Source organism: Ruditapes philippinarum, unplaced genomic scaffold (genome assembly GCF_026571515.1).
Source record: "Ruditapes philippinarum isolate M1 unplaced genomic scaffold, ASM2657151v2 ctg1342_1_1_1_1, whole genome shotgun sequence".
Lineage (NCBI taxonomy): Eukaryota > Metazoa > Mollusca > Bivalvia > Venerida > Veneridae > Ruditapes > Ruditapes philippinarum.
Window position 1 is genome coordinate 154,334 of NW_026867266.1, and position 14,590 is coordinate 168,923.

At 33.3% G+C, this 14,590-nt stretch overlaps 1 protein-coding gene across 1 annotated transcript in view; it reads left to right on the forward strand.

Annotated features, from left to right (window-relative positions):
- The first annotated feature begins 575 nt into the window (after positions 1-575).
- Positions 576-14,590, forward strand: part of LOC132735457 (phosphatidylserine lipase ABHD16A-like) — a 30,618-nt gene continuing 16,603 nt past the window's right edge. Inside the window, exons 1-11 of the mRNA XM_060722415.1 lie at positions 576-720; positions 3,909-3,965; positions 4,972-5,038; positions 5,346-5,432; positions 7,271-7,356; positions 7,973-8,046; positions 9,028-9,111; positions 11,886-11,959; positions 12,213-12,253; positions 12,855-12,956; positions 13,903-14,016. Of these exons, the coding sequence (XP_060578398.1) occupies positions 646-720; positions 3,909-3,965; positions 4,972-5,038; positions 5,346-5,432; positions 7,271-7,356; positions 7,973-8,046; positions 9,028-9,111; positions 11,886-11,959; positions 12,213-12,253; positions 12,855-12,956; positions 13,903-14,016 (861 nt within the window). The 5' untranslated portion in view covers positions 576-645. The remainder of the gene's footprint in view (positions 721-3,908; positions 3,966-4,971; positions 5,039-5,345; positions 5,433-7,270; positions 7,357-7,972; positions 8,047-9,027; positions 9,112-11,885; positions 11,960-12,212; positions 12,254-12,854; positions 12,957-13,902; positions 14,017-14,590) is intronic.

A 14,590-nucleotide genomic window follows, 5' to 3' on the forward strand; every position in this document is an offset into this window, starting at 1 on the left:
CAATATCTCCGCTTACATTTAACAGAGCCAGGTCTTATATATATAAACTTCGCAGTAAGTAACAGAAATATGGATGGAAGGTTGGACTTTTTCTCCTACTAGAATTGTTTATTTCTATTATTGTTTTATGCTTTTCAATGGATTACTGATTTATCCGTGAAAATTATAATGTAATTTCACAGTGAAAATTATCAAAATATAATTTCACAATTTTCAATGACGAAGCTACCTTTTTTAAAAATTTTCCCCATGTGGTACCTCAATTTTATTTTTGCTGACATTTTTGACAATGTCAGGCTGTTTAAAGAAAAGCAAAGCCACAATTATTCAAATGAGTTTGCGAGATGATCTGTGTTAGCTACTGTAACTACATATGTACTTCAATCAAACGGATTGATCAACAGGCATTTTTGGGAAAATAATCATATTTATTTGTTAGGAAATCAAATTAGATATATCTACATGCACTTTTAACCGGGAGACGTGGAATACCTTTGCTGGCGGTCAAAATATACCGGGGTGAGACCGAGAAATACCGAGAGGTAGTACACCCCGGTCTTGGGAGACCGAAGACAGAAGAAGACCGGATACCGTCAATTAGCAAGCTTGAAATTGATTTTTTTTTATTGAAAAACCGAAACAAACATGAATATTATACGAGGAATAAATACTGTACAAGGACCAAAATTATTCAGAATTTTTCAGAATGGATCAACAGCAGTGAGTTTATATCTTTTTAAGAAGATCTAGATCTGTTTACTTCACACTCCATTTGTATAATTTGGAAGCAAATCGTTTCGAGCAAATGACAATTCGTACCCAAGAACATTTGCTTCACGTTTTAAAATTATTATCACAGATCCCGAGGTGGGGGTGGATTCAGGCCCAGCTTGTGATATCTTGGTCCTTTGTACTGTACCTCTGCTCTGGTATGTTATATACAGAAGTTTCAGTTCCTTGCAAAAGTGAAAGCAATGTCTGCCCAGAAAGTAGTCCAATAAATTAGACGTTACAGGCTTGTTATAGTTTTATGTCGGCCAAGCCTGACATCTAATAGTTATTGCTCAAAAACGCATAGCATCATGAAAAAATCAAAAATTGTCTAATGTCTTGCCTTTCAAGCTTTATTCAAAAGCTTTTCTTCTTTTCTTTCAATTTCATGCTCAATCATAAACCAAAACTCTCAAAAAATGTACTTATCAATTTAAGATAAAATATCAACATCAATCTCTTTTAGTCTATCGGCCATACTGGTTAAGTAAGGCGTTTTACAGATTGGTTCCAAATTTTTGAACGGAAAAATATATTCGATCATGCTGACGGAGTGACGGTGCATGGGCAATTATTTTGTTAAAAAAATAATCCATTAAAATGTTCTGAATCGTTAAACGCTTGCATTTGAATAAGCCAATCAGATTTCGCGCATTGTATGACGGCCATTTGTTTATCGGCTGTATACATGAGAGGATTTAATCATGATTTTTCGAATGTGACAGTTTAATTATTTTGTCAAAAGGTATTCATTTTTTAGTTTTGTTCATAAATTGGTCAAAATTAATGTAAATACACGCTGTCTTATTGTTTTTTCGTTCCGCCCGATTTTCTGGCGGAACGTGCTATGGATTTTTGAGCAATTTCGATATGACGTTGCTTTGCCCAGAAGCAAAAATATCTCAAAGCGATGTCATATTTAAAGGACTACCCAGAAAGGTGGCTGAACTTTGCTCTGGAAAATTCATTGCGGCTTACTGCCGTAATCCGTAGACAAAACTACCACCACAACCATTAATAATCTGTGGTTATAGGCCAAGCCTCAATATTCTGTTGATTGACACTGGAAAATCACAGAAATAGTCAAAGTATATTGTTGATGTCGTGTTAGAATCAAAATAATATATCCAACATCACTGTTTGTAGTTCGGATGCGCATCATTATATCACTCGGGCTACGCCCTCGTGATAATTAATTCCTCGCATGCAAACTCCAAACAGTGATGTTATTGAGCGATAAAATCACTGTTTGGGATATATTATTTCTTAAATTGAGTATAAAGCAAGTTTACATTTTGTATATAAGGATCCAGGTTGGGATTGATTTATTCCGTGGGATCAAGGTAACTGTAACCAGAGATCTGCCGAAGACGCGATTTTGCGCCATTGGCGCTAAAAAAATGAGAATGGCGCAGGAAAATCGGCAGCATAGGGCCATGGGCGCATCTAAAATCTGTGCCAGACTTATAAGAAAACAAAACTGTCTGCCGGGTTATTTAGTCATCCAGTCAAAACTGGTACCAACAGCAACATGTTACCCATTTCCCTTGTAATTATGCATATTCTTGAGTTTATCCATTTTGTTCATGTTATCTACTTACCGCATTTCTTCTCATAATCCTTTCCCACACACAGATACTCATTTCTACTACCGTAAATTTAATCCAATAAAACAAACAAACAAATTATACAACTACTTAATATTTAAAATGATTATCGCGTAACTGAAAAAAAGTGTTGCTATTTTAAGAAATGCTGTAAGTTACAGTATAATCTGACAGGATGTTCAACTTGATCAACCTAAGGTCACTCAAGTTCACGCAAGTTTTGGCTGATGAAGTGTAAAAAAAGATGTATATTTCGTCATCAGAATGTTTGACAGGGTGATTAACCAATCAGAGAAACATTGTGCATGACTTTTTTCATGATCAAAAGGTCTGTCGGCAAATGTCTTTGATGTATGCTGTCTACACAGAGGCATACAAGGGGCAATAAAATTCGTCAATATACATTGGTAAGGGACATTTTGTGCAAAGTAGGAACAATTAAATGGATAATGCACAATATAAGACATTACAAGTAAGAACCAGCAATTATGTGAATAAATTTGCATATCAAATTTTTGAGCAGCCATTAAAAAAATATTTTCATTTTTTGCCTGCAATTAATATTAGTTAGAAAGTTACCATGTAGGCATAATTTTAATTATTGGTAAAGTACTGAATTATAAGTGAACCACTTGTCATAAAATATGATTTAAGTTTTATTACAGGGGAAATTCAATTACATGTTATCTACAAACTTTTTAACAGTTATTTTGGTCAATGTTTACTTATTTTCCCAAGACCCATACTTTGGTAAAAATGGCCCATCATTTTCAGACCAAGTGGGCCCAGGGCCCAGTACTTTCAAATTCTTGGCAGATCTCTGTGTAACTTATTCTTAAAATGGAAAAATTGTTTTCGGACAATAAAAAGAGTTAGAAATGAGATACTGCAATCAAACTTGGTATAGAGCAAGCTTATGTGGAGACGTTGCCTTGAGTTACATGTGAGATATTGTAATAAAACTTGGCATTTAGCAAGTATATGAAGGAATCTATTCTGAGATTTTTGTTGGACCCCCTAGATTCAAGGTCACTGTTACTAAAAAAAAGAGAAATGGTTTCTCGAAGATAGGCAAATAATTGAAATAATTATTGGTACATATTAGATGAAACGTCATAAATGTTATGTGAAGTTCAAATTTTGCTTCAGACAACTTATTTTTCAAAAAGTCGAGGTTGCTGGTGGGGGTATAAATCATCTTTAGTGATAGCTCTAGTTTGGATTCATTTACTGTAGGCAATATTTAGCTTCATTGAAGGACGATCAACTTTAATGACATGAGAGTTTGAACTATGTGCCATTTTTAAACAACACATTTAAGTGTTTTCATTACACATGATCTGATTGGATAAGCGATAACGCTTAACCAATGAAAAAAACGTGGGGAAAACATTTGTTTGATACTAGAAAGGAGATATTTTCACGCAAATAAACTAACACTCAATATTAAAGGCCATCATAACTCGGGGCCAAGTTAGGTTTGGGGCCAAGCAGACTAAGCATGATTTGTTAAATTGTTTTCCTTTACAGGGCAGGAATTATGAACCTTCTTTGGTGGAATCAGGTGCTGACAAAGTTATTGGAACAGTAAGTCAACAGTGTACACATAGAAATTTAATATTACTGTAAGATATAGAAAAATGAAAAGATACATTGTATATGTGGAACACTGGATCAGATAAACTAATTTTATCAAAGATTCTAGGCGTAACTGTACTTCTGTTATATCTTCATCATGAATTTACAATCATAGTCAGATAGCAATGAGGAAGGTCCGTGGCCAAGTGGTTAAGGTTGTTGACTTCAAACCACTTGCCCCTCACTGCTGTGGGTTCGAATCCCGACAGGGACTTTGGATTCTTTCATGTGAGGAAGCTATCCAGCTAGCTTATGGAACATCGGTGGTTCTACTCAGGTGCCCTTTCATGCCTGAAATAATGCACGGAATGGCATCTGAGGTCTCCTCCACTAGTAAAGCTGGAATGTTGCCACATGACCTATAATATGTCAGTGTGACATAAAACCCAATTAAACAAACAAACAGATGTCAATAATGTGTTCTGGAAATGTTGTTTTAGTATATATTAATTATATTTCCATGACTGTTCATGACAATAGTAAACTTATGTACTACAGTTTAATATTGATAGCATATGCAGTCTGCATCTTGGGTCGCATGAAAATTGAGAAAAATGCACAATTTGAAAAGAGAAAAGACAAGGCAAAATGCGCTAATCTTCAGTTGCAAGTCTTATTAATATATTATCCAAGGTTCAACACTGATAGTGCCTATAATTTATATAAATTGTTTATTAACACTATATGGAAGAATTGTTTATCTGATTGTATTTAATATTGTGACCATGATAAAATCATTTTAACTACAATGTTAATGTCCACTGTGATAAAATACATGTACTTTCTTTCCTCAATGGGCCAGAGTAAAATTGAGATGGGGTCCTTTCCAATGTGTAGGTAGCAGCCCAACTGAAAGCTAAATTATTTTTATGTAGGCCTTATCATTGTCATACATAGAACATGTAGGTAGAATGAATTACTTGGAACAGATACAATATGCCTTTCAATATTTCAGATACGATTTTGTTGGTCACTGTCATACTGGACTTCACCTTTATTGTTAGGAATTCTTTACAGAAGAGGTACCAGCCATATTTATTTTTGTTTGTCATTAGTCAATGTCAGATTGTACATGTATGCAATCAAGTGGTCAAACATGAATTGTTTTAGTATACATGTAGTACTGATTATAGCATGCCAGGGGGGATAACAGGATAATTTTTTTTGGACATATAAATTTTGTCCATGGATTATATTTCTTAGATTTAGATAATATGTAATGCAATATTTTTTTTAACAATAGAAATTGAGAATAAAGTTTAAAAAAGACAAAGTACATGTGTAGGGTATAAGTTTTTTGTATAAATGATTATTATGTTTTATGATCAGGACATTTTACAGCAGAAGGTATTGTAAACCTGGGAAAGTTTGTCATGTATGTTGGAACTTTGTACTACACAGCAGTGTTAGTTAGAGGTAAATAAATACAAAATGTCAATGTGTTTTTTATGCCCCCGCCATGTAATGGCCGGGGCATATAGTGTTACCCTGTTCCGTCCTTCCGTCGTTCTGTCATTCCGTCATCATCAGTTTCCGTTCATTATCTTAGTAACGGTTGCACAAATTCAACTAAAATTTGACATATGGGTATGTCATGAGAAAATACAGATCAAGTTCGAATTTGGTCATGGTTCGATGATTTTTGGCAGAGTTATGCCCCTTTTACTTTGAAAATAATATGAAATTTTCAGTTTCCGTTCATTATCTCCCCAACGGTACAACACATTCAACTCAAACTTGACATATGGATATGTCATGATAAAATACAGGTCAAGTTTAAATTTGGTCATGGTTCGATGATTTTTGGAAGAGTTATGCCCCTTTTACTTTGAAAATAATATGAAATTTTCAGTTTCCGTTCATTATCTCCCCAACGGTACTACACATTCAATTCAAATTTGACATATGGATATGTCATGATAAAATACAGGTCAAGTTCCAATTTGGTCATGGTTCCATGATTTTTGGCAGAGTTATGCCCCTTTCACTTTGAAAATAATATGAAATTTTCAGTTTCCGTTCATTATCTCCCCAACGATACAACATATTCAACTCAAACTTCACATATGAATATGTCAAAGGAATGCGCAGGTCAAGTTCAAATTTGGTCATGGTTCAATGATTTTTGGCAGAGTTATGCCCCTTTCACTTTGAAAATAATATGAAATTTTCAGTTTCTGTTTATTATCTCCCCACCGGTACAACACATTCAACTCAAATTTGACATATGGATATGTTTTTGGAATGCCCAGGCCAAGTTCTAATTTGGTCATGGTTCAATGATTTTTGGCAGAGTAAAGCCCCTTTCACTTTGAAAATAATATGAAATTTACAGTTTCTGTTCATTATCTACCCAACAGTGTTACATATTCAACTCAAATTTGACATATGGATATGTCAAAGGAATGGGCAGGTCAAGTTTGAATTTGGTCATGGTTCGATGATTTGTTTGGCAGAGTTATGTCCCTTTCACTTTGAAAATAATATAGATACATCTTAGGAATAAGCAGTTTAAGTTTTAATTTGGTCGTAGTTCAATAATTTTGGACAAACTTATCTTTCTTGAATGTTGGAAAAATTTTGAACTTTCAGTTTCAGCACTCATACTTTTGTGGAAATGTATGTAGCCATTATTTTGGCTACAAATATGAAATATGCTATTTTCAAAAGGTAAAGACTGAATAATTTCAGTGCCTTGAACATTGTATGGAAATGGTTTGTGTTAACACTGAAAAGTTTTAAGGGCTTTGAACTTAAAATGAAAAAAATAATTTGTGCAAACAAATTTGGAACTAAATATTATAACATCTGAAATTTTGGCTGCATGCGGGGGCATCGGTGGCATGATGAAACATTTCTAGTTTCTTTCTTCTGTACAATGTATATTAATTGATTCTTGTGGCAAGGTTATGAAATGACTTTTTTATATAAGAAAATTCAATAAATAGAGGTCTGTTTGTACATGCATATCTTCTTTTATAGTTTCCTATTCCATAATCATTGTTTTGTAATACAACTGTACATGTACTTTTAGAAGTTCACCTTTTGGTTTTGTTAATAAAGGTGCACAAATTAATTGTTGTGCTATTTAAAAGTGGACATTTTGTTTTCTTATGCTATTTAAAGTACACTTGATATTTTGTTATACTATGTAAGCTACATCTATTGTTCTATGATCCACCTATTGTTTTAATATTTGTACACTTGTTATTATTATAGATAATAAATGTGTTTTATTTTGGTGTGTGTTTCAGGTTTTGGAAGATTTATGAACCCTGACTATATGACATTTATAACAGTCCTGACAGATGCTCAGAAGGTTTTTAATGAACAAAACAGGGTAACATAAGATTATATAGTACATGTATTACACTGACACCCTTTTATAAGGCTCAAATTGGGGTTCAATGTGTCAAACCGCAAAATAAATATTGGATTTGATACTATATAACGTTCATCATGAGATTGGACAAAAGTAATTGTACAGTATTACATATTACCCCATCAGCTACATCTTTAACTATTTAAGCAGTTTAGAGCTTACTGTGTTATAACATCATATAACTTCACAATGTACATGTTTATGGATTTAAAAGATAAACCCTAATATAATTTCCTTAACATGAGGAAGTTTTATCTTTAAAATTTCATCATTATGATTAGTTCATGTTTTACTTTTGTCATTTGCGGAGAAATTATTATTACTGGTTAGTTTTCCAGTAAAGCTGGTATCATACATGCATATTGATCTGGCAAGATACAACTAAAAAGTGTGTTAAATTTGGTGTAAAAATAGAAAAAGAAACATTTTATTAATAATGATTTAAATACATGTAAACAAAATTGTGTGTATTATTATTTCTTTACATTAGTGTTGCTTAGTGACATTAATGCTATAATTGTTTTCCTGTATGTATGTTAGTGATATAATAATGTAAAATGTTAATATATTTCAGAGATTATTATCTGGCTTTGATTATCAGTACTGGGCAAGCCCTGTTGCTTGGCGATGGACAAATGTGAATATAGGGTAAACACTTTTTTGTATGAATCTTTTATTTATACAAGTATATACTGTATTCTTAGAAATTATTTTGCACTTTTTATGTTAGGGTTTTTCAAAGTGGATACATTTCCACAAATGTTTGTATCTGCGAAAAAATTGCATGTTACGAATTCGCGAACTTTGTAGCTTCAACCGCTGAGATTATCATTATGTCATTGTGAAGTACTGAAGAACAACTATTAATAAAAAGGGTATTAATTGACTAAAAATTTTTGAAGTGATTTCTTTTTGTAACACTCGAAGTTATACAAATCATCTTTATTGTCTTATGACTTCTATTGTTATGGTGTGACATATAACTAAGCAAACAAATAAATCTTGAAAGTGAATAAAAACCTTAAAGATATCCAGGGGAAGCAACTCTAATGCTCATGCCAAGGAAGTTGAACAAAGTGCAATCCTGTTTTTATATGAGTTGTTTCCCTTCCATTTAATAGATGGTCCATAATACATGAATTTTCTTTATTTCGTATTTTTCAATTTTCATGATACTGTAGTTTTGATTGCCCGTAGTAAGTTCATAGTAAGAACATAGACAATTTGTATCTTCTGTTTAGATATCAAGCATTCATGCTAATTTTCATCAACATTTTGAAAATGTGTTCAAAAGTAACATATTGTGAAGTGAACCAAAAAAGTAATTTACTTAAAAAGATTAAAGATATTCATTGTAAATTTGAAATAGTTGTTTGCATTCTAAAGGGCAGGGACTAATCTGAAAATCTATCAAAGATATTCTCAATTCAAACTTGAAATACTTGTTTTCTATCGAGGGCAGATAATTCTTCCAAGCAGATTTGCAGTCAACTTCTTTTTCCTTACATTTGGTATTCAGAGTCCTTCACATTGAAAGTGACCAGCACCAAAATTCAAATTAAGCCTTGTCCTTCATACAAATTGACATCAAGCAATGTTAGAAATAAATCTAGATTTATTTTACTTTAGAGAGGTGAAGAAAATGAAGATTCAAGCAAAAAGTAACAGAGATCCACCTAGATCACTCCTATCTATACCATCAGATATACTTAGGTGAGTATCTAGCTAATTGCTCTTCTGATGTGGTACAAGGTTATTCCCCTTTTCCAAGCAAAACAAAAATATAAGTATGGATAATGATTATTTCTTCCCCTTGGTACATGCACATCATTTAGAAGGCACAGGACATTGGCAGAAAATTTGCAGCTTAGGGGTGGAATAACTACTATATTTGTGTACTTGTGTATACAACTACATTGAACCTCTACCTAATCTATTACTGGAGATGAACTGCCAATGTCCTGTCTAAAGCTACAGTGAATGGCTCTACAAAGTATGCAGGGAAGACGAGGAAGGGTTCTACACAAAGTGACAGCTTTAAAAAAGGCAGGCTTTTTGCTTAGCACCAACAGCCCTTTTCAGGGCTATTTTCTTTTTAAATTGTCAAAGGTTTCTATAAGATTAGGTACTCATTGACAGCTGCAAAGTGATCTCATAACTTTGTTAAACACTGTGGAAATTGCATGGAGGTAAATTATCACCAAATTTTGCTTCAAAATTAATTTAGGGCAGGACTGGTGACATGTCTTTGGTCTGTATTCAACAGTGAATATTTGATGCAGATTGTTTTTTTTTTTTGTTGTTTTTTTAGGCCCAAACTGGGTAACCCCGTTTATTCACCCCGTAATAGGTATGAGAGGGTCGGGGTCATCCCCCACATACCTTACATTAATTATACATGTATAACACATTGTAATATTTACAAACAAAAGATCATAATATACCTTAAATTTTATCATATTAACATTATAATTAAAGCATACAAATAGTATATTTTACACATGTATGTAAGTAAACAAAGGAGAACCTAACATAAATATAGAATGTCAGTGTAATTTATTCGATTAATAATCTTACAATTTGCCATCTTTTAATTTCAGTGTCAGTCAAATTGGTATTTTTGTAAATAGTCCAGGCTAATTTAAGGCTATTTTTAAAGCCAATACATGTGGGTAACAATTTTTTTCTCTTAGACAAATATATGTATTTTTTCAATTCTAAAAACAATATATCATATTCGAAGTCCTTATCTTCAGAACCTAAAATAAAAGATTTACAGTTGAAAATATTGTCAAAATTATGTATGTTACTTTGCAAATATTGAAATAGAGACTGAATTTTTTGACATTCCCAAAATAAATGTATAAGTGTTTCTTCTTGACAGTTACAGAAAGTACACATTTTATAATCAACAATTTTCATTTTAAACAGCATTGAGTTTGTTGCTAAAGTTCTGTGAATTATTCTAGTCTGAAACCACTGAATGTATGAATCTTTGGTACATTTAAATACATAACTATATAACAATGGCCAGTTTATATTATTATCTATAAAGTATGTGTTCCATTTTTCCTTACTTGTTGGTACATCTGTATTTTTAACAAAAGTTTCATACAGGTATTTCTTATTGCTATTTGTTATAATAATATGATGCAGATTGTTTGATTAAACACTGCCCAAAATTTTTTTAATCTTGTTATCCCCCGCCGATGGAATCGGGAGGGGGATATAGTTTTGGCGTTGTCCGTCCGTCCATCCGTCCGTCCGAATTTCGTTTCCGGAGTAGTTCTCTGCAACTACTGGCTGGAATTCAACGAAACTTTATGGGAATCATCAATATCAAGAGGAGATGCGCATATCGTCGGCTTGTTCCGGTCAGACACTTTAACTCAGAGTTATTGCCCTTGATTAGTTATGTAGTATGCATATAGAGTAAAAATCGTTTCCGCGCTACTTCTCTGCAACTACTGGCTGGAATTCAATGAAACTTTATGGGAATCATCAATACCAAGGGAAGATGCGCATATCATAGGCTAGTTCCGGTCAGACACTTTAACTCAGAGTTATAGCCCTTGAATTAGTTATGCAGTATGCATATGGAGTAAAAATCGTTTCCGCGCTACTTCTCTGCAGCTACTGGCTGGAATTCAACGAAACTTTATGGGAACCTTCAATACCAAGAGGAGATGGACATATCATAGGCTTGTTCCGGTCAGACACTTCAACTCAGAGTTATGGCCCTTGATTAGTTATGCAATATGCATATGGAGTAAAAATCATTTCTGGAGTAGTTCTCTGCAACTACTGGCTGGAATTCAACAAAACTTTATGGGAATCATCAATATCAAGAGGAGATGCGCATATCGTCGGCTTGTTCCGGTCAGACCCTTTAACTCTGAGTTATGGCCCTTGATTAGTAATGTAGTATGCATATAGAGTAAAAATCGTTTCCGCACTATTTCTCTGCAACTACTGGCTGGAATTCAACAAAACTTTATGGGAACCTTCAATACCAAGAGGAGATGCACATATCAATGGCTTGTTCCGGTCAGACACTTTAACTTAGAGTTATGGCCCTTGATTAGTTATGCAGTATCCATATAGAAAAATATTTGTTTCCTCGCTACTTCTCTGCTACCACCGGCTGGAATTCAATGAAACTTTATGGGATACTAAGAGGAGATGTGCATATAGTCGCCTTGTTCTAGTCAGATACTTATAACTCAGATTTATGGCCCTTGATTAGTTATGTAGTATGCATACATCTCATTGGCATTTCCAGATTTTACTATTTAACACAAAGTAATGGCTCTGTTATTTCCCTGAATATTTATCAAGTTCAAAGAATATTACTATTTATGCCATGATTAATATATAAATAAAGCCTTATGTCTTCAGTTGTTGTGTTAATAATAACCAGTACTCGGCGGGGGATATAAATTCAACGAATTTGCTTGTTTAGTATATTTCTAATATTACATTTTCAGTTATATTTGTGCAAACACATTTGGAAGGAGAATGGTTTACCCTGGGGCTACAGCATTAATAAATACTCTTGTTGGTAGGTGTACAGTTTAAAGTATATACAAAAGTTAAATATTAGAATCCAGAGGTCTCTGGTTTAAACCTTTGCCAAAATTACCTTCTAATTCATTCACCTTCATGTTAAGGGTAACACTTACTCTTGATAAAGATTTCAACAGACATCCACGGTTTTAGTTTAACATACTGTAACGTAAAGGGACTTGAATGTTTTCTCCTATGCCGATAATGTAACAGAATCATCAGAAACTTATTTAGAATTTATTTTTTAGAGGGACCATTATGTCAGGGAAGAGCAAAACTTATTGAAGAGGTATGTTTAAAAAGGTCTCTTACTTTAACTTGTTCTTTGTATAATAAAATACAGTAGCCATCCAGTTTGCTCAATAGGTAGAGCAATGGTATCAGGCGACCTGGGTTCAAGTCATGGACGGCACAGGTCATTGTCATGTGAATGATAATGAAATCCTTTCTACTGGCATTCACACTGAACCTCTGCTCTGGCATATACAAAAGTTATCAGTTCTTTGCTAAGATGAAGGCACTCTTATTAGTAAAACTGCTTGACAGTCTGTGCAGGAATGATGCAGGGGCTGCACTGTGCTCTGTTGAATTCAGAGTGGCATAGATAGCTCCCCTTCTCCACACAGCTGAAGGGCATATGCAGCCCTCTAAACTAAAGCCCTGTGTGTAACCTTCAACCTGTTGTAATGTCAATCGAATGCTCTACACATGAAAAGAAACAAAGTCCCTAATAAGATTAAACCCCCAGCATACAGGTTGGTGGTCTGGCTTGAAGAATGTGCCTGTTAAAAAGGAATTCTAGGAAAAATGAATGGTTTTAAATTTGTTACAATTTTACAGCACTTCTCTTTAGAAAGAGTAGGGTCTCAATTTATATGTTTTTTTTACAGAAACATGGTATTAGAGCTAAATTATTAACAGAGGATAACAATGAAATAGACACAATGTTTGTAGATAGAAGGGCTGATAAAACAAGACATGGCAATACACTGGTAAATAATTATTTTATAAAATAATTCTATCCTATGCTTGAAGAATGGAGAGCACACATAGTACGAGTCTTAAAATGTTTATTTGGAATTGTAATCCAGGGCTGGATGATTGGCAAAATTTTCTTCATGGCACTGGTCATGGACTGTGAGACTAATGGTGATTTGTTTCTGGACTTAGTAGTCAGTCACTTGCGAAGAAAAGTTTGTAATTACTGGTTAGTTATTCAGAAAAGCAGTTCAGGTAGACTAATCACCAAGATAATACCAAAAATGTGTTTAAATTATCATAAAAGCCAGACTAATAAGCAATCATTCAGCTTGTCAAAAAATGTTCCTCTTTTACTTTTCTAGTCAAAGGTTTTGAGGAATGGCTGTCAGTGAATGCTAACTAAGTATTAAACGTATAGATATAATGTCCTTCACCAGGCTTGGTCTAGTTTTGTAGATAATATTGACCATTTATTAAAATAATGCAATAAGACATCATTGTTCTTGTATAATCCACAGTATGTCGAGTCAGTAACTAGGTATCTGTTTTATTTAATGTTCAGGTATCAATTTAACAGAATGAGTTGGAATACTAAAAAGGGAAGAAAATGTCATATTGTTTTGGAAATAAGAAATTCAAAGGATTTGATCAAAATTCTAACTTACCCACACTGCATTGCAATGATTAAAGATTGAGTAATGATAGGTACTTTGAATACAGTTTTAAAACAATTCCCATTCCATTTCAGGTTGATCAGAAATTTTCTGCTGTAAAATTTCTGATACGGAGAGTAGTCTGTAGTGCGAGAGATTTTTAGTGGAAGATTTTTAATTGGAAAAAAAAAATTGATTTCTTTTTGGTTAAAAACAAAGTGTTTGATTTCAAACTGGAAAAAAAAATTGTTTGATGAAATTGATATTGATAATATATTGTTTTAATAACTATATTGTCTGGCAGGTTGTAACATGTGAAGGAAATGCAGGTTTCTATGAGATAGGTGCCATGGCAACACCACTTGACCTGGAATACTCTGTCATTGGTTGGAATCATCCTGGGTTTGCTGGGAGCTCTGTAAGTTCATGCTTAAACTATATATGAATTTTATTTCTTTTGTTAAAAATTGTTAATTTTGCATTCAATTATAAATTCTTACTCAGGTAACAGATTTCTATTTATACATAAGTATGACTTGGCTTTATTGAATTGATTAAAAAAGGATAACATTTTGATATCTACTTGCAAGTGCAGGGATCGTTTTTTTTATATCCCCAACAAACAGAGTTTGTGGGGCTATACTGAACTCAGCTGGTGGTCGGCTGTCGGTTGGTTGGTCTGTTACATCTCTGTAGATAGATAGATCTGAATAAGTAGCTTCTATAGAAATGAATTATCACGAGTGCTTATTGTAAACATGTATTAAAATATTTTTACTGATGAATACTGACCAACATGATTTGCATTTTTGTCTTTGATTGCTACGAATATTTGTAATGTTGTATACATGTATGAATGTAAACGTAATGGTGGCAGATCAAAATTACACAAATTCTGTTTCTCTTGAAGTGAAATGCCCAGTCCCTTGAAAATTGAATTACCAAGAGTCAACTGTAATTAAAAAAAAATTTAAAAAAAAAATCTCATGAGC